Source organism: Podarcis cretensis (genome assembly GCF_951804945.1).
Source record: "Podarcis cretensis genome assembly, chromosome: 3".
Lineage (NCBI taxonomy): Eukaryota > Metazoa > Chordata > Lepidosauria > Squamata > Lacertidae > Podarcis > Podarcis cretensis.
In genome coordinates this window covers 21,285,793-21,306,943 of record NC_137172.1, presented here as the reverse complement: position 1 = coordinate 21,306,943, position 21,151 = coordinate 21,285,793, and the positions used below count along the sequence as shown (strand labels likewise).

Here is a 21,151-nt window from a genome sequence, read left to right as displayed (position 1 = left end):
TTGTTAACTATCAATTTAGCTTTTTGTTCTGAATATATTGCATCAATCCCATTCTCAAAACCCCGTCCCACTCCCATTTCTTTTAAATTTCCCTTCATAAATTTCCAAGAGATATTGTCAAAGGCCTTCTCCGCATCTATAAAAATTAACACTGCTTTTGTATTTATGTCTGTTTGCAAAAGTTCCAAAATGTCAATAATGTTCCTTGTGTTAGCAAACAAGTGTCTACCTGGGAGAAACCCTGCCTGGTCTTTATGAATTACTTCATTTAATACTTTTTTGAGTCTACTTGCCAAAACGTCTGCAAATATTTTGTAATCCACATTTAAAAGGGAGATGGGACGATAGTTCTTAAGTTGTGTCTTTTCAGCTTCCGATTTTAGTATCAATGTGATAAAAGCTTCTTTCCACGATTCCGGCGCCTTTTTCCCCTCCATAATTTCATTGCTGACCTCCATCAGTGGTTGTATCAGATAGTCTTTTAATGTCTTGTAGTACTTGGAGGTCAGCCCATCTGGCTTTGGGGATTTGCCCAATTGCATGTTCTGAATGGCTTGTTCAATCTCTTGTCGTGTTATTTTGCAATTCAGGATTGATCTATTTTCTTGTGACAATTTTGTTAGTCCATTTTTTTCCAAAAATTGTTTAATCTCAACCTCATCTTGCGGCCCTTGAGTATATAATCTTTTGAAATATCTCTGGAAGCACTTTCTGATCTCCACAGGGTTCTGAATATTTCTTCCTTCAATTTCTAAATTTGTGACTGTATTTAGTTTTTGTCTCCTCTTCAACTGCCAAGCTAGCAGTTTCCCACATTTATTTGCCGATTCAAAAGTTTTTTGTTTCATTAATTTAATCTTCCACTCTATTTCCTGGTTTATCAATTTAGAATATTGTGCTTGATGAAGTTTGATTTCTCTCAGGGTCGGCTGTGACTTCGGATTTGATCTTAACTTCTTCTCCAATTCTTTGATTTTCTCCAATATCTTGTCTTTCCTCTCATTTTGTATCCTTTTCTTTACAGCATTATGTTGTATCAAGAACCCCCTCATTACAGCCTTACTTGCGTCCCAGATAGTTCTTTTTTCCACCGTAGTGTTCATGTTTATCTCAAAATAGTCCTTCAAGGCTTTTTGGGCCTTCTCAACAATCTCCTGATCTCTAAACAAATTGTCATTCATCTTCCATCTAAAGGAGCCGGTTGGTAGTAGTGTCATGTCCATCTTCGTTGCATTATGGTCGGAGCAGGTCTTTGGGCAGATTTCCACCTTTCTGACCTTGGGTGCCAGACCTCTAGTTATCCATATTTGGTCGATTCTTGTCCAAGTCAGCTGGGCTTCAGAGAAAAATGTTCCCTCTCTTCCCAAGGGGTTCTTCGTTCTCCAAATGTCAATTAAGTCCATATTGTCTGTCATTTCAAAAAAAATCTTTGGTAGTCTGCCGTCCTTTGTAACATTTTGGCTTTGTGACTTATCCATGTTAGTTGATACGACCCCGTTCATATCTCCCATCATAATGATGTTGTCATAGTCCAGATAATCCAGCATTGTCTCATGCAACTTCTTGTAAAATTCCGATTTCCCTTCATTTGGTGCATAAATTCCTAATAACAAAATCTTCTCTCCTTGATGTTGTATCTCAATTGCTAAAATTCTTCCATGTTCATCTTTAAATAAGAATTTGGGTGACAGGCTTTCTTTTGCATATATCACCACGCCTCTCTTCTTTACTCTGTCCGAAGATATAAATTCCTGGCCAAGTCTTTTGTTTATTAACACTTTTCTGTGGAGCCTAGTCACATGTGTTTCTTGTAGGCAAATGATATCCTATTGTTCCTTTTTTAATATGTGAAAAAATTTCCTCCTTTTTTCCGGGATGTTACAGCCATTTATATTCCAACTCAAGAGTTGCAGAGACATCCTGAATTAATCTGATTATTTTCCTGGGGGTGGTGTCTTGTTCACTGGATCTTCAGGTTCCGAGGGTGCAGGTACCGCTGGTGCTCCAGGCCCAGAGGGTAATTCAATTCCCTTTTGAAGGTCCTCTCCGTATGCGGTCAAAAATTTATCTCTGTCTTCCAATGTTCTGATTTTAACCTTCTTCCCTCTAAAAGTGAAAGATACTCCTTGGGGAAATTCCCACCTGAAGATAATTGAGTTGCTCCTCAACAATTTGACCAGTTCAAGATAGTCAGATCTAAGATCCAACAGTTGTTTAGGGATGTCCTTGTAAATTTCAATTCTTCTATCCGAAATGTCCAGTGACTTTCCGTAGTGTAGGCCCAAAATCTTATCCCTTTCCTCCTTTGATCTCAATGTTATCAAACAGTCTCTGGGCTTCTCTTTCTTTACAAGTCTTCCAAGCCTGAAGGCTGATACGATTTTAAAGTCCTTTTCCTCTAAATTCCAAAACTTGGAAAACTCTTTAGTCAGGAACTCAGCTAAGTTGCCTTCTTCCGCTTCTGGTATCGACCTTATCCTAAGGTTACTCTCCCGGTTCCGCAGTTCTATCATGGAAAGGTAGGTCTGGTGTTCACCTACTTGTTTGCTGAGTGGTCTTACCTCTTGTTCCAAATTTCCCAGTCTTTGGCTAGTATCCTCAGCCAATTTCCGATTTTCTGCCGTGGCCTCCGTCAGTTCTCCAATTGCTTGTACGTTCTGAGATACTTGTCCAGTTAATCTATTTAAACATTCTGTGTTTTGATCAATTTTAGCTGTTTGCTCATCAGCTTTCTTATCCAGAGATTCTACTCTCTTGTCCAAAGATTCCAGTTTTTCGTAGATTTTCTCTAAAATAGAAGCAGTTGCTCCTGAGGCCATATCTTCCAGTTGTAATTGCTCAGTTTCTCCCTCCCCTGCTTGTGGCCGAGAAGCAGCTTCTTCTTCTGAAGGCAGAGTAGGTACAGATGATCTGCGTGCCTGAGAGGCTGCGGTTAAAGTTGTTAAAGTTGTTTGTCTAGTTTTTGGTCCCTTTTTTCTTGCGCCACTCATTCCAGAGTTATCTAAAAGTCAAGGTCAAGCTGAGCTGTTCCCATGAGAAAACAACAGCCCAGATGGTAACAGTCAAACAGGAGGCCGGGAAAGGAAAGTAAAATAATGTCACTGCTGTAAATCCCGAATCCTCTAGGGGGAGCATAAAATGTCTTTAGGGAAGAGATCAATTCTGGTAAAATTGCTAAAATCAAGTTTAAAGTCCCGGAACCTTCAATAGCAGGTTTTAAGCAGAGTTAGTATTAACAGCCACATTGTTTCAAACAGTGCAAACTGGTATTTCAAATGATGCTTCAAAGTAGCAAGTCCAAACTCCCTCAGATTGTTGCAATTTTTAATTCAAAGTAACCAAATCTGCAGACTGACAGCTCAGTTACTCAGGCAGCTCCAGAACCTGGGTTTCTTACTCAAATTATATTTCCAATAGAAGAAAGGTATCACGATGCAAGTAAAGAACATAAAATCAAATGCTTAAAGTCCTTATTTTGCTTACAAAAAAGTTCAGCGGTTGCTCAGATCGATTAAGTTAAAAATTCTTTCTTTGCCTCCACTCCTCCAGCTCTTTGCTTTGAAGTTCAGTGACAGCGGAAGACGGACTTCCTGTTTTACGTCGCTCCGCTTTCAGCCAAATTCAATAATTTTTAGTCTCAAATTTTGTAAAGTCCTTTTTACTCACGGATTGTTGCTTTTCCAAATCAGAAGTTTCAGGAAAAGAGGTCAGCGCTCACCGGCAGCAGCAGCGCGGCTTCACTCCGTAGCTTGCGAAACGACCCACAGCGCCGCTACCCCCTCCCCGCTCCGGAGCCCCTTACGGGGTTCCTTCAACGTTTCAGGGGTTGCTTCTGGCGCCCGCCGGGTCCCGAGACCACAGGCTTTTGCTGCCTGTGGGTTTCCGACGTGGGTCTCTGCTTCGCCGTAGCGGACGACCCGTTTCCCACAGAACTTCCTCTTCACAGAAGGAAGAGGACCGCCATTGCCGTTCGCGCCGCCTCCGGAAGTCCCAAAACATATTAGTTTCATAGTGGAGAGACTCAGTTCAATGATAGGTAGATAGGTAACCATCCATTTTGTTTTCCATTTTGAATTAAAGGCCTCAAGTAATAATATATTACTAGAAAAAGTCAAGGCAGGGGAAGGCTGTTACGAAAGTGATATCACACACGTCCATTTATTGAAGCAGTTTAAAAATCCTGCCTGACAAAATGTTTAGTAGGTTCCAGGACTTCCTTTTTTCCGCTGACTGTAAATAATATTTGGGAGTATCTAATTTCCAAACCTTTAAAATGTCAAAACCCGTAAGAGCACATTTTAATGCAGGCCAGTATGTAGGACTGTAACTGATCTCAGCAATTTGTCAGAAGGTCCATGAGGACTAGGTAAGGATTTGCCTCCTAGATTACAAAAGTTGACATGCTGGATTTGCATTAAGGATATCTAATATAAAGGCTTGCTGTGCAAGGCAGAGGAGTCCCAAGTCATTCATGAACATTAAGAGCTGGAAGGGAGTAAGTAAACGTGCAAGAACACCCTAATGAATCAGGCCAATGGCCCATCTAGTCCAGCATTCTGTTCTCACAGTGGCCAACCAGATGCCTGTGAGAAACCAGGAAGGTGGACTCAAGTACAGCAGCACTCTTCCCTCCTGTGGTTACCACCAACTGGCATTCAGAAGCATTGCTAGCCCTCTCCTCCATGAATTGGTCTAATCCTCTTTTGAAGCCAACTAGGTTGGTGGCCGGGATGTGGGTGGCACTGTGGGTTAAACCACAGAGCCTAGGACTTGCTGATCAGAACGTCGGTGGTTCAAATCCCCGCAACGGGGTGAGCTCCCATTGCTTGGTCCCTGCTCCTGCCAACTTAGCAGTTCGAAAGCACGTCAAAGTGCAAGTAGATAAATAGGTACCGCTCCGGTGGGAAGGAAAACGGTGTTTCCGTGCGCTGCTCTGGTTCGCCAGAAGCAGCTTAGTCATGCTGGCCACATGACCCGGAAGCTGTACACCGGCTCCCTCGGCCAATAAAGCGAGATGAGCGCCACAACTGGAGTTGGCCACGACTGGAGCTAATGGTCAGGGGTCCCTTTTTAGGTTGGTGGCCATCACTGTCTCCTGTGAGAACTCAATCTAGAACAGGCCATACCCCGCCCCCAACTCCCAGGCACAACAACTACCCATCAGAAGTGCCTTTGCTTTGTTGGGACTCCATTTCAGCTTACTGGCTCTCATCAAGTCCATTCATGCCTCCAGGCATCTGTCCAGTACCTGCTCAGCCTCACTTGGTTCCGCTATTAAAAATAAATATTACTGACCTTCATTTGCATTTGACGATGCTGTGCTCCAAATCCCCTGATAACTGCTCCCACCAGCCTCATAGAGATATGAAATACCATGGAGGACAGAAGCCTGTGAGATCCTACAGCATCATCTCGACAGGGGCAAAGCAGAACCACTTTGGAAACTGCCCTGAAGGTAGGAGTGGAATCACCACAACCACCATACCTCCAGCTCCCAAACCAGTGAGAATACTGAGGTCAATAGTATCAAAATCAGCTGAGAGATCAAGGAGGACCAGCAGGGCTCTACTCCATCATCAACCAGGGCTGTCGCAGTAGCAAAACCAAGTCTGAAGTCAGAGTGAAATGTGCCCAGGTAATTATAATTACCGTCTCCTCTACATGGTGAAACACTGCTTTATGTATATGACATTGGTGCTGAAATATCTGCACTAGCAGCCTATTAGCTACCAAGCCAAAGTTCAGCTGTTGGCATTCGGACAACTCTCCACCCTACCCCCAGAATAGGTCACGCGAGTCTGTACAATCTTTTGGAGAAATCCTGCTGGTTATTCCACTATGAGCAGATTGTCACTTGATGACAAGGTGGGAGGGGGCCATCTCGGTGACAGCACCCAGCCTTCTGAATGCACTCCCTTGAGCAAATCAAGAGGCAGAGACAGAAATTACTTCTGACCACCTCTTTCAAATGTATATATGCTTTTTTAAGCTTTCCTAGGCCCTGCCTTTTAACAGTGTTTTGTACACTGTGAAGTTTCATCTGCAATATATAGTTTTGTTTTACCTTGTTTTTTGGGGAACTTTAGCTAATGTTATCGCAGTATTTTTATTGTTTTATGTAAACCACACTTTGTGGTGTATATTTTTAATAATAAACAAACCAACCAATAAACCCACTAGATCTAGTTGAAGATGCCTCCTGGGGAATTGATCTTCTCATCCCTGCCTGATGAAAACCTACTTCTTCTTCTTCTTGCACTCATTTCATTATTATCCCACCTTTTTTCCATAATAGAACTCAAAATGGCACATATAGTAAATCCCAAGTGATCTCCCCTGCATGAACGGACAAAGATCTGTACCTGTGTTGCTTCAACCTTGCTACATCACTCATCTTCCAGCCGTGTCCTAGGACTTGAGGTTTTGCTGTTTTAATTTTCATTGTAAGAAATTTTCATCTTTCACTTGAGAAAGATGGGCTTTAACTTTTTACCATTTTCTTTTTTTAAAAAAACAATTCTTCTAAGAACTCCCAACTACTGGCTGATGAGATTATCTATTTAAATGCTGTGTTATTCATAACAAATTTTTATCATTTTACTAGTTTTAACAGTATTACTATTACTATTATTAACAAGAATCAAGGAAGTACTTGTTTACCTGGAATTTTTGAAAGCCAACTTTTCTAGAGGAAGGCAACTAAGAAAAATTGTTAATGTGCCACTTACTTGGGAGTAAGTCCCACTGAATTCATTGGGATTTACTTCCAAGTAGGTATGCATCAGGATTGTGCTGCTAGTAAGTGATTGTAATAATTGCAAAAGTGAACAAAAAGCAAAACAAAATAAAATAAAAATAATCCTGTTGTTCTCTAACGGCACCCATCCCAACCTGAAACAAACTGATTTACTGCAGCAAGCAAAAGCTTGTAAAAGGACGCAAGACAGCTGAAACATTTGACAGGCATTATTAAAAGCCAGGGGATTTGTATCAGCCATTTTCCTTTAAAAGGTGCTTTGAAGTTGGCTATCTTTCATGTACTTCTTTCATGGCACATTAACAAAGAAAACCGAGCGGAGGTAAATCAAGTCCCAAGGTCACCTCTAGAGTTACAGCACCCTGGGTACCCTGATGAATTGAGAATTAATGCTGCATGAGCAGCAAATATAATAATAAAAACTATGGGCTGTTAACCAATCAAGTTTTACAAGTGGATCTGAACCCTTTTTATCTGCAACCGGAGCAAATACATCTTAATCCCCCCCACCATGGTCTTGAAATATAATTATCATAATGCAAACCCCAAACGTTAAATCACCCTTCAAACTGAGAGTGCTGTGAAGCAGAAAAGTAAATGTAATTAGGCTGGGTGAAACATTAGAAACAGAGGAGGGCAAGGGGACTTGAAAGTGGCAAAGTCCGGAGAGACTAATGCAGATATTTGGAAATGTAACACACATTAAAGTCAAAAGGGGCACGTAAAGGTTTGCACAGACACATATAAAATACAAAAGAACGAGAACCGTAAACTAAAATTTTCGCCAGTAAGGGGCCCACTTCAAAGGTAGGAAGTGATTCCATTAGGAAAGACCAAAGCGTTTAATACTGATATTTAAGTTGCTTAAGCAATGGAGTAGAATGCACTGGAAATTAGACGCTCAGTGGATTTTGCTTAATCTCTTTCGGCATAGTTAAATGCTCCCAGATGACTGGTGGCTGCAAATACTACCAATTTCTTGAAAGCTGGAACAGGGAGAAGTGCTTGCCCAAAGTGAATGAATAAGCACATGGCTCAAAAACTATTAATACAGGTAAATTTCAGGGAAGACAAGCGGCAGAAACAGAAAATCTGTACGTATTCTTTACTTTGTAACACTGTTTTCATCAGCCAGCGGTCAAGGGTGGTTAAAGATGCACTAAGGACATAATCCTACGTATATCAATGCAGAAGAAAGTCCATTGAGCTTCATGGGACAACGTGTAGAGGATTGCAGACTTGGTCCATCAAAATCCATTCCATTTCAACATAAACATTTTCAGAGTCATCCCACATATTTCAGTGAGATAAGCTAGAATTAGGGAAGGGCCGTGGCTCAGTGGCAGGACACCTGCAGAAGGCCCCAGCTTCAATCCTTGGTATCTACAGGTAGAACTAGGAATGTTCCATGTCTGAAAATTTGGAGAGCCCCTCCCAGTCATTGCAGACATACTGAGCTAGATGGACCAACAATAAGGCAGCTTCCAGTGATCTAATTCCATTCAAGAGATGGTTTCAATCTTAACTCCATTTACCCAGGTGTAAGCCCAGTTGGGCTCAATAGCACTTACAGGACATGGTTAGGATTTCACTGTTGGCCAATTGACCTCAGTGGTATTTATCTAGGTAAACACACAGAAGATTTCAGCCTGAAGCACTTCACTTTCTATTATTAAGATAGGCTGTTGTGCATCTGCAGTGGCACGCCTTCCTTTGCCCCAGCTGCAACAAATCATGTCTCTCCATTACAGGTCTCTACAGCCACAGCAGGCGCTACAATCTCCCAACAGTTTTGCTTCAACCCCAAAGATGCACTCCTCCATTGCCTCCCAAGACAGGTGGGTGAAGACAAAAAATATGTCACCTAGAAAATTCTAATTTGTGGTGCACTGCCCAGTTCAGTCAGGAACTATGGGACACGGGTGGCGCTGTGGTCTAAACCACTGAGCTCCTTGGTTTGCCGATCAGAAGTTCGGCAGTGCAAATCAATGCTACGGGGTAAGCTCCCATTGCTCTGTCCCAGTTCTTGCCAACCTAGCAGTTCGAAAGCACGCCAATGCAAGTAGATAAATAGGTACTGCTGTGGTGGGAAGGTAAACAGCATTTCCATGTGCTCTGGTTTCTGTCACAGTGTTCCGTTGCACCAGAAGCAGTGTAGTCATGCTGGCCATATGACCCAGAAAGATGTTTGTGGACAAACACCGGCTCCTTTGGCCTTAAAGCGAGATAAGAGCTGCAACCCCATAGTCGCCTTGGACTGAACTTAACCATCCAGGGGTCCTTTACCTTTACCTTACCTTTATGAAGACAATCAGGTCTGCATCTGCATTCCCAAACTTTAGCTAATTGGGAATACTCCACCCCCACCCCGAATTAAAATTGGTGAGTGTTGTAGAAATTTGTCTATAGTACGATGGTTAACTTTTGCATTCATTGCTCCAATCAGTTTTGCCCCTGGCTTTACCCAGCTAAAAAGTGTTCCCCGTTCCTGCGCCGTACCATGACCATAATTATTGGGACTATCAACGAACTGTTTCCTTCAGTTTGTTTCCACAGGCCCTCTGGAGACTAATGATGATGATGATGTTCAATGTCTCTTTGTTTGTTTTGATGTTTTGCCTGAAAACAGCCGGACTGAGCAGAAGGAGATACAGTGGTACCTCAGGTTAAGAACTTAATTCGTTCCAGAGGTCCATTCTTAACCTGAAACTGTTCTTAACCTGAAGCACCGCTTTAGCTAATGGGGCCTCCCGCTGCTGGTGCTGCGCCGCCATCGTGCGATTTCTGTTCTCATCCTGAAGCAAAGTTCTTAACCCGAAGTACTATTTCTGGGTTAGTGGAGTCTGTAACCTGAAGCGAATGTAACCTGAAGCATATGTAGCCCGAGGTACCACTGTACATGGGGAAATTGCCATCTCAACAAAAAACCAAACAAAAAAATTATTATAGAAGCTATATTTCTACAAAAGCAAAGACCACGCTTCACATATTTTCTTACCAGTAAGTGACATCCAAAGGCGCGAAGTATTTCTTCGTAATCAAGTCAGCAAAGTAAGCTTCTGTTTCCCTACAAGCCGTTCCATTGCCAATCACAACGGTGCCACAGCTTTCAGAGGGAGGGAAAAAAAGAATCATTAAGGTTGAGAAAGTATGATGTCATCATGGCACCATCTGTCCCAGTAGGGGAAATGCACCTGGATCAACAATATGGAATGGGAAAAAGAAGGTCAACTTACCTGAGTTAACATGAAAAGGCCACCTAACATAGTATATTGTTTCAGATAGTGGAGATGCAAAGAGCTGGTGTTTGTCTGTCTGTCTGTCTGTCTGTCTGTCTGTTTGTTTATAAGTTCATATACTGTATCACCTTAAGCAAACTGTCCTGGAAAACTAACGCCAATTTTTACAAATGAAATAAATAAATGAATACAAATGAAATAAAATAAAAGTATTTTTGAATGAAAAATTGTGCAGTTAATTGTGAACTTCTCCTTCAACTCTTTATCCTGCTTCCATTCATGTATATCTATTTTTATCACTTGATTGGATCAGAAAATGCAATGGGAAACTGTAATAACACAGGCTACCATAATTATTTCATGGGCTGAGAATGTGGTGAGTATCTTCTCACAAGACAATGTTGCACGATTAACATTGATAAGGGGAAGGGCAGCCCTTTTAACCCGAAATGAATTAATGCACAATGCATCTCCCATACATTCCAGAACAAAGAGAGAACTCTGAAAACTCCTTTACTGTGAATGGAGATGGAAGTGCTGCACACATCCATTAATGAAGAACGAGGAATGATGCTCCCTGGTCCAGTTGAGGTATCTCAGCTTCACAGCATACCTGAATGCAGCGTGGAAGTATCCCACTAACTATGGTTTCCCATTTCATTCAAACAGGGAAACTATGGAAGAAGCCAGACCTTAAACCACAGTTTGAAGCTGGTTCAAGATGAAGTGGGAACTTATGGTTAATGGAAGGTAATTTCATAATGCATTCAAGTACCCAGAGAAGAGAGCAAGGAAGGTTCATTCATATCTCAGTTTATGAAGCCAGGATATGATTGAGCAAACATGGCCCCTTTCTTGCCACATTACGTTGGTAGCATCATTGCCCCCCCCCCAACACAGCTCAGCAAGACAGGGAATGTTGGCCCTGTTGTCTCAGCAACAGACATGTGCTCCTCTCCCTCTTCCTAATACCCTGAAAATGGTTGGGAAAGGCTGCCAAAAAGCAGGGGAGGCAGATTTCTAGGGCCACCAAACAGGATTGCAAAAAGGCACCCCTTCCATTTTGGTTTAGCTCTAATACACAGGTAGACCAAAAGAGTGAAGGTTTGTTTAACATACTTGTGATCCAGCAGAAGTGTCCGTATCTTCTCAGCTTCACGGAATCCTTTACCAGAGTGTAAATAGACAACATCAGTATGAAGTATTTGGCCTAAGGTGACAAGAAATGAAAAGCCATCTAGTTAGGAAGAATAAACTTGGTGGTTCATTTCATATGCAACACTAAACCATGGTTTGGTGATACTGGAACAAATTTCAGCAAGCTTCAGGCTCATGCACGTGCCCCTCCCCTCACTTGCTGTGCTGCAGCTGTAAACAGGAGCTTTTGCTTCCTGTTTTAAACAAACCAGAGTTTCTCACTGTGTGCAAAATGAGGGGACACTGGTTAACTATGGATAGATACTATGGTACCATCTGAGTGTTAACAAATGTGGGTGGGGTCATGTAAGCTGGACTCCAACATCACCTGCTATTTCTGCTTTAAACTATGGTTTGTTGAAACAAGCCAGGATCGAGCCTTAGTTTATGAACCCGGCTTGCTTACAAACCATCGCTTAAACTAACCAGTGTTAACCAGTTCAAACATAACCAGGATCTCTAGTTACTTTAAAACAGGGAGGGGACGCTTCCAACCTCTGCGTAGCCACATCAGAGGAGAAAAGAAACACCGAAGCCCAAAGCTTATTCTTGTAGGGCTGAGCCATGATTCAGTGTTGCATCTAAAACAAGCCATTCTTTTAGGAAAGGCTTGTAGCTCGGTTTTCAAGACTGCAAAGATTTGTGTTGCATGTCTCAACAAAATGAGTTTGGAGAAGGACTGCCGCTCATTGGTAGAGCATCTCCTTTGCAAGCAGAATGTCTCAGTTTTAGGGCTGGGATAAACTCCTGCTTAAAACCTAGAGAGCCACTGCCAGTCCGTGCTGACAATATTGAGCTAAATGGACTAATGGTCTGATTCAGTATAAGGCAGCTTCTGATGTTCCTATTAATTCTTGGCATTCAACCATCTTCTTCCAAGTTTACATTCAAGCATCTCCTTAAACGCATCTGTGTTTTATCCTGGCTTATCCTGAATCACCTTTTATTCTACTGTGTCTTCCCTTTTACTTTACTGTCCCTCCCTTGTTCTCTAATGTGCCTAAAAGGAATCATGACAACGGAAGGAAAGTGGAGATAGCAGTAACAAAAGACCAAGCTTCTTTCTTTTGAAATTCCCTGCCAAAGGACTAGATAAGTCCAGAATGCATTGGGCTACAAACTATTAGAAATCAAACTACTGTATTTTTCGCTCTATAAGACGCACTTTTTCCCTCCTAAAAAGTAAGGGGAAATGTGTGTGCATCTTATGGAGCTAATGCAGGCTGCGCAGCTATCCCAGAAGCCAGAACAGCAAGAGGGATCACTTCACAGCACTCCCTCTCGCTGTTCTAGCTTCTGGCTTAGCTGTGTGAAGCCTCTTCAGGGCACGGGAAGCCTTCATCCTGCTGCCCTGAAGAGGCTTCGTGTGGCTATCCCAGAAGCCAGCGCTCCCTCTTGCTGTTCTAGCTTCTAGCTTAGCCCCTCAGTCCCTTCCCCCACCTCCCGGAAAAGCTCCCAAGAGCTTTAAAGAGCCACACGGCTCCTCAGGGAAAAGCCTGCAAGCGCCGCACACACGCTCCACGCGGCTCGTGAAAGGGAGCGCTGAGCAGAGCCTGGGATGCGTGCAGGCTCTGCTCAGCGCTCCCTTTAAAGAATTTTTTCCCTCTTGCATTCCCCCTCTAAAGACTAGGTGCATCTTATGGAGCGAAAAATACGGTAATTCTTCTATGCCTTTGCTTCCCCATCCCACCCCCCATTTGCCTGGGGTTTCCCTCTTCTGCTGAGCAGCCTAAAGCATTAGCTTAGTATAGGGTAGCCCACGTAATGCCTTTCAGATGTTGCAGGATTCCTATGACCCCAGCAAGCATAGCTAATGGTCACAGAAGATGGAAGCTATAGTCCGACACCATCTGCAGAGCATGATGTTAGCTACACATGCCCTGATAACACAACCAGTGCTTCTCACAGCTGGAGCACCACACTTACTGGTTGGTGAAATGATGGCCAGTTTGCAACCATGTTTATAGCCAGGATCAACTCCCATCAAGGTCCGTCCTCTTACAGGGCTCATGAGAAGCAACTGGCGGAGGTTCCTTCCGAACATCATTACAGATTCCTTCTCTGCGTCTGAAGTCAGTTTAGATCTAAGAAAGGAGTGTAGCAAAAAAACAGAGTTATTTCATCACAGTCAGGCAAAACTACATATTGGCTTCCTCACACCAACACTCCATTGCCCTTTTCCGTTGATAGCCAGTGTGGTGTAGTGGTTAAGAGCGGTAGTCTCGTAATCTGGGGGACCGGGTTCGCTTCCCTGCTCCTCCACATGCAGCTGCTGGGTGACCTTGGGCCAGTCACTCTTCTCTGAAGTCTCTCAGCCCCACTCACCTCACAGAGTGTTTGTTGTGGGGGAGGAAGGGAAAGGAGAATGTTAGCCGCTTTGAGACTCCTTCGGGTAGTGATATATCGGTAAGCGGGATATCAAATCCAAACTCTTCTTTTCCATGACTTTTACGTCTCTCCTACTCTTACTTTTTAAGGAGCGAACACTCCCCCCCACAGCCTGTTTTGATGCAGCGTGGATGACTGCATACAAATGCAGAACATGCATTTGCTCTGAAAGACAACACTTCATGCTTGTAATTTTTTTAATAAAGTTAGTTTTAAAAGAATGTATAGGAGAAACTGTTCAGGCACTTGAAATTTGACAGTACACTTACTGTGGACTGCGACTCAGCTTTTTCATTGCCTGAGTGAATTACATTTTCAGAGAAACTCTGCTCTTGCTTCAAAGGAAACTTTTGCCTCCTCCTTACTTGCATCTATGGCAGAGGTGAGGAGCCTCTGGCCCAGGGGCCAAATGAGGCCCTTTTTGTCTGGCCTTTGAGACTTGTCACAGGCCATCAGCCGTAGCCAACGTAGTGCCCTCCAGATGTTGTTTGACTCCAGCTCCCATCACCCCAGGCAGCTTGTCCAATGGGTCAAGGTGAAGGGAATTGTAGTCCAGCAATATTTGGAGGGCATCACATAAGTACTTTACAGAAAGGAATCAGTACAGGCAACTCCCCATTTATGTGGAGGTTGCATTCCGGGTCATTGTGCATGTCCGTGGACAGCGCATAAGTCCTCTCCACCCCCTTTTCCAGCCACTTCCAGGTAGCTGTGATGCGTGCATGCACATGTGTGTCAACCAGGCGCATGTACCGTATTTTTCGCTCTATAGGACGCACCCGGCCATAGGATGCACCTTGTTTTATTTTTATTTTTTTTATAAATATTTATTAAGGTTTTTTAAATACAAAATGCAAAAATAATAAACAATATGACATGTATCAAAACATATTTTCGAAGCTTCTTTGGACTCCCTCACGTCTCCCGCTCCCACTTACATCATTGTAAAACTTTTTCCAGCAATTTATCATCTTGTTTACATTCTTAAATCTCATTCATTTAATTTAATCTAATAATTCTCCAAAAGGTTTATATTTTCCTCAATCTCACTTATCATCCAAATTACGTCTAATTTAGTGGTGCTCAATTATATATGGTCTGGCATCCTTCTTAACATCCAACCAAATTACAGTATTTTTGTAAATAAATCCTAAATTTCTTCCAGTCTTCTTCAACCCTCTCCTCTCCCAGGTCTCGGATTCTGCCGGTCATCTCAGCCAATTCCATATAGTCTATCAGTTGCATCTGCCATTCTTCCAGTGTGGGTAGATCTCGAGTTTTCCAGTGCTTGGCGATGAGTATCCTTGCCGCTGTTGTTGCATACAGGAAAAAAGTTCTGTCCTTCTTTATCACCCTCTGGCCGACAATACCCAGGAGAAAGGCCTCTGGTTTCTTGGGGAAAGTATACTTAAATATCTTTTTCAACTCATTATATATAATTTCCCCTAGGGCACGTCCACCAGAGGTGAAAGAATGTTCCTTCATTCCCTTTACATTTCCAGCATTTGTTATCAGACAAATGGTATATTTTGGCAAGTTTAACTGGGGTCATGTACCATCTATATATCATTTTCATTGCATTTTCCTTCAAAGCATTACATGCAGTGAAGTTCAACCCAGTGGTCCACAACCTTTCCCAGTCCTCGAACATGATATTATACCCAATGTCCTGTGCCCACTTTATCATAGCCGATTTAACCATTTCATCTTGTGTGTTCCATTTTAACAGCAGGTTATACATTCTTGAAAGTACCTTAGTCTTAGGTTCTAGCAGTTCTGATTCCAATTTCGATTTCTCCACCTGGAACCCTAACTTTTTGTCATTTTTGAAAACTTCTTTAATCTGAGCGTAGTGTAACCAGTCTCGCACTTTATCCTTCATTTTCTCCAAACTCTGCAATTTCCAATTGTCTCCATCTTTTTCTAAAATTTCCCAATACTTTGGCCATTTGGCCTCCATATTGGGTCTTTTTCGGGCCTTAGCTTCCAGAGGTGATAGCCACCTTGGAGTTTTGTTATCCAATAAGTCTTTATATTTTGTCCAGACATTGAACACTGCTTTTCTGACAATATGGTTTTTAAAGGCCTTATTGATTTTAACCTTATCATACCATAAGTATGCATGCCAACCAAAAGCATTGTTAAAACCTTCCAAATCCAATACATCAGTGTCTTCGAGAAGTAGCCAATCTTTTAGCCAGCAGAAAGCTGTGGCCTCATAATACAACTTTAAGTCCGGCAGGGCAAAGCCCCCTCTCTCTTTCGCGTCGGTTAATATCTTAAACTTAATTCTGGGCTTTTTGCCCTGCCAGACAAACTTAGAAATATCTCTCTGCCACTTCCGGAAGCACTCCGTCTTGTCCACAATCTGTAGTGTTTGAAACAAAAACAACATTTTTGGCAATACATTCATCTTAATAGCAGCAATTCGGCCTAACAAAGAAAGTTTCAATTTTGTCCAACTATCTAAGTCTCTCTTAATTTCTGACCAACATTTTTCATAATTATCCTTAAATAGACTCAGATTTTTTGCTGTTATATTTACCCCTAGGTACTTTACTTTTTTACCACATTTAATTCTGTCTTTCTCTGAAACTGTTCTGACTCTGTATCTGTCAAATTTCCCCCCAATACCTTGGTTTTCTGTTTGTTTAGTTTAAATCCCGCCACCCGACCAAAGTCTTGGATCAATTGTAGTACTCTTTTCGTACTAGATTCTGGCTCCTGCAGGGTCAAAACTAGGTCATCTGCAAAAGCTTTGAGTTTATATTGTTTCGCTCCGACCTGAATTCCTTCCACCAACCGGTCCCCTCTAATCATATTCAGGAGCACTTCCAGAACCGAAATAAATAGCAAAGGGGAGATAGGACAGCCTTGTCGTGTTCCTTTTTCAATTTTAAACTCTTCTGTAACCACATTGTTAACTATCAATTTAGCCTTTTGTTCTGAATATATTGCATCAATCCCATTCTCAAAACCCCGTCCCACTCCCATTTCTTTTAAATTTCCCTTCATAAATTTCCAGGAGATATTGTCAAAGGCCTTCTCCGCGTCTATAAAAATTAACACTGCTTTTGTATTTATGTCTGTTTGCAAAAGTTCCAAAATGTCAATAATGTTCCTTGTGTTAGCAAACAAGTGTCTACCTGGGAGAAAGCCCGCCTGGTCTTTATGAATTACCTCATTTAAAACTTTTTTAAATCTACTTGCCAGAATGTCTGCAAATATTTTGTAATCCACGTTTAAAAGAGAGATGGGACGATAGTTCTTAAGTTGTGTCTTTTCAGCTTCCGATTTTGGTATCAATGTGATGAAGGCTTCTTTCCACGATTCTGGCGCCCTCCTCCCCTCCATAATTTCATTGCTAACCTCCATCAGTGGTTGTATCAGATAGTCTTTTAGTGTCTTATAATACTTGGAGGTCAGCCCATCTGGTCCTGGAGATTTGCCCAATTTCATATTCTGAATGGCTTGTTCAATCTCTTGTCGTGTTATTTTACAGTTCAGGATTGATCTATTTTCTTGTGACAATTTTGGTAATCCATTTTTTTCCAAAAATTGTTTAATCTCAATCTCATCTTGCGGCCCTTGGGTATATAATTTTTTGAAATATCTCTGGAAGCACTTTCTAATATCCACAGGGTTCTGAATGTTTCTTCCTTCAATCTCTAAATTTGTAACTGTATTTAATTTTTGTCTCCTCTTCAACTGCCAAGCTAGCAGTTTTCCACATTTATTCGCCGATTCAAAAGTTTTTTGTTTCATTAATTTAATCTTCCACTCTATTTCCTGGTTTATCAATTTAGAATATTGTGCTTGATGAAGTTTAATTTCTCTCAGCGTCGGCTGTGACTTCGGGTTTAATCTTAGCATCTTTTCTAATTCTTTAATTTTCTCCAAAATTTTATCTTTCCTCTCATTTTGTGTCCTTTTCTTTACAGCATTCTGTTGTATCCAGAACCCCCTCATCACTGCCTTGCTTGCGTCCCAGATGGTTCTTTTTTCCACCGTAGTGTTCATGTTTATCTCAAAATAATCCTTTAAAGCTTTTTGGGCCTTCTTAATAATCTCCTGATCTCTAAACAAAGCATGTACCGTATTTTTCGCTCTATAGGACGCACCCGGTCATAGGATGCACCTTGTTTTAGAGGGGGAGAACAAGAAAAAATAATTCTCCCCCTGTCTGCTCAGCGCCCCATCAACGAAGCGGCAGGAGAAACAGAGCCCCTTCCATTTCTCCTCCCGCTTGGCTGAAGGGGCGCTGCGCAGCTCTCCCTCTCTGCTGAAGCCAGGAGCATCTTGCTCCCCTGGCTTCAGCAAAAGGAACCCAAAGCCTCCGGAGCGCAACGGGAACTCGCGCTGCGCTCCGAAGGCTTCAGGTGGCTATCCCCTGATAGCGCTCCCTCTGCACTTCGGAGGCTTCGTGTTGCTATCACTGAAACCAAGGAGCCTGCATTCGCTTCACAGCACGCACACACATTTCCCCTTAATTTTTGGAGGGGGAAAGGTGCGTCTTATAGAGCGAAAAATACGGTAAATTGGTCATTGCCTGTACAGATTTCTCCCGGCTCCTAAACAGTGTTTTGCTTCTACAACTTCTTCCTTCCTCTCCTCTCCCCACATGCCCCTCTGGGAGGTCCTCTGGAGCCAACTTGATGGCATGTGGAGGGCTGTAGGGGAAAGAAGAAGAGGGGAACATTTCATTGCGCAACTGGAAGTCTCCTGTGCTATCTTGACAAAGGCACTGGATATCCGTGCGGTTGAACTATTCATTGTAGATGTTGACTGCTAACTAACAGGGCTACTGTTGAGAATGTAGAAGGGAAGGATGTGGATAGGTTGGAGATCCTGAATGGTGATATTTCAAATAAACAAGAACTCTACATTTTTTTAAAAAAGCCTAAAAAGCTTTTAATTCCCATTTCATTTCTGCACCGCCAAAACGCCACTTCAGCTGGTTACAAAAGCCATTATATTGTCATTGGTGAAACAGATTGCTTCATAGTCTAGTCAGTACAGCAACCGTGGCAGAGTTGAGCCCAATATTATGACTATGAGGTCGTTAATTTAGGAAGGGGGGGGGGGAATGACAGCTAAAAAGATACTTATAGCTAGAGCAATTAGCCTCCACGAATCCCTCCAGAGAAGTATGAGAAATGGGATTAGAGCGACATGATGGAGCACATTACCGAAACAGTGATTGTGAAATGGATACAATAAAACAATTTTAGCAGCATAGCAGTTTGCATCAAGACCATTATAACCATCTGATGTATTACTCAATATGGGGGGCTCACAATATGGTGCTGTCATTAAAAATGTTAAGGAAATTGCCGTTTGCATACACAAACTGTCAAATTTTTCCCCCATTTACAATGCATTTTTTGATCATTAAGTTATAATAAAAAAGCACTTCCTTAAATTTTATATGAACTTATACAAAAGAGAAAAAGAAGATTTAACGAACATTATAAAATACCTAGAAGAAAATAGTCCAAAAAAAATAACAGAAGAAGAAAGAACCGCCTTAAACAGACCCATAAAAATAGAGGAAATTCGAGAAGCGATCAAGAGGATGAAATTAGGAAAAGCCCCAGGACCAGATGGTTTATCAGCTAAATATTACAAGGTCCTAGAGGAATATATAACACCAGTACTATGTGATGTTATGAATGAGATATTAAGAGGAGGAAAAATGCCAACATCCTGGAAAGAAGCCTACATTACCTTGATCCCAAAACCAGATTCAGATAAACTTAATATTAAGAATTACAGACCGATTTCACTACTGAACAATGATTATAAAATCTTTGCAGACATAATGGCACATAGACTTAAAAAATGTTTAATTAGCCTTATACACAGTGATCAGGCCGGCTTCCTTCCTAATAGACAAATAAAAGACAACATCAGACATACAATAGACATTATTGAATATCTAGAATGTCATAACGAAATCCCTGCCGCTTTAATGTTCGTTGACGCCGAGAAGGCTTTCGATAATGTCTCCTGGGGTTTTCTAATAAAATGTCTGGAAAAAACAGGGATAGAGGGCACATTCCTAGAAGGAGTTAGAGCAATATACACACAACAAAGAGCCAGATTAATTATAAATAACAACCTGACAGAACAGTTTGAAATAGCAAAAGGTACTCGACAGGGGTGCCCTCTATCACCGCTGCTGTTTATCATAGTCTTAGAGACAATTACAAATAAGATAAGGACAACCCCAGAGATCCGTGGTATAAAAATCGGCGCGAATGAACATAAATTGAAAACATATGCAGATGACCTTATGTTGTCATTGGAAGAACCAAAGGAGAGCATCGGCAAAGTCATAAAATTACTAGAAGAATTTGGAAAACTATCGGGATTTAAATTGAACAAAGAAAAAACCAAAATAATGACTAAAAATATGAAAGAAGACATCATAAATGAGCTTGAAAGACAAACTGGAATTAAAATAACCAAAAAAGTAAAATATCTTGGAATTTGGATAACTATGAAAAATATAAATTTGATGGAAAATAATTATAAGAAAACATGGAAAGAGATAATGAAGGACTTGGATATATGGAACAGATTACACCTCTCGTGGTTGGGCAGAATGGCGGCAATTAAAATGAGTTTATTACCCAAATTACTCTTCTTATTCCAGAACATTCCAATAATTAGGGGAATTGCAATTTTTAAAGAATGGCAGAGACTACTTTCCAAATTTATTTGGCAGGGAAAAAGACCCAGAATTAAATTTAAATTGCTTACAGACCAAAGAGATAGGGGGGGTCTTGCGGTCCCAAATCTGAGGTTATATTATGAGGCCGCATGTCTTTGTTGGGTAAAAGACTGGATCGTCATAAAAAACAGAGAGATGTTAGATCTAGAGGGGTTTAACTTAAGATTCGGTTGGCACGCTTATCTATGGCGAGATAAGGGAAGGGTTCATAAAGGTTTTTCTAATCATATTTTCAGAGGGCCACTATTGGAAGTCTGGGAAAGGAATAAAAAATTGCTGGAGCAGAAGACACCCTGGTGGCTATCACCAATTGATATTTTAACAATTAAAAAATTAAACATTGAGGGGGAACGATGGACGTATGAGGACTTATTAACCAAAACAGAATCCGGGTGGAGGATTAGACCATACGAAGAAATAAAAAATAAGTTGACTGGTTGGATTCAATATCATCAAATAAATTCTATGTGGACGGAAGATAAAAAGATTGGAATAAATGAGAAAAAATCTAGATTCCAGATTGAAATAATAGAAAGTAAAACAAAATTACTATCAAAAATGTATAACCAGTTGCTTGAGTGGGACACCAAGGATGAGGAAGTAAAGGAGGTGATGGTGAGGTGGGCGGTAGATCTAGGGTATAATATTGAGTTTGATAAATGGAAGGCTTTATGGTGTAAAGATATGAACTTTTCAGCATGCACGACACTTAAGGAAAATATGTACAAGATGATGTACAGATGGTACATAACGCCGATAAAATTGCATAAAATTTATAGAACAGGCGACAAACTGTGTTGGAAATGTAAGAGTAAAGAGGGCGAATTTATTCAC

The 21,151-nt window shown here is 41.5% G+C and overlaps 1 protein-coding gene across 1 annotated transcript in view; it reads right to left on the bottom strand.

The window, feature by feature from the left end:
* SRBD1 (S1 RNA binding domain 1) overlaps nt 1-21,151 on the bottom strand; it is a 181,959-nt gene that overhangs the window by 128,412 nt on the left and 32,396 nt on the right. The window contains exons 12-14 of the mRNA XM_079968552.1: nt 13,120-13,277; nt 11,116-11,206; nt 9,756-9,863 (exon numbers count right to left, since the gene is read on the bottom strand). Coding sequence (XP_079824678.1) covers nt 9,756-9,863; nt 11,116-11,206; nt 13,120-13,277 — 357 coding nt within the window. The remainder of the gene's footprint in view (nt 1-9,755; nt 9,864-11,115; nt 11,207-13,119; nt 13,278-21,151) is intronic.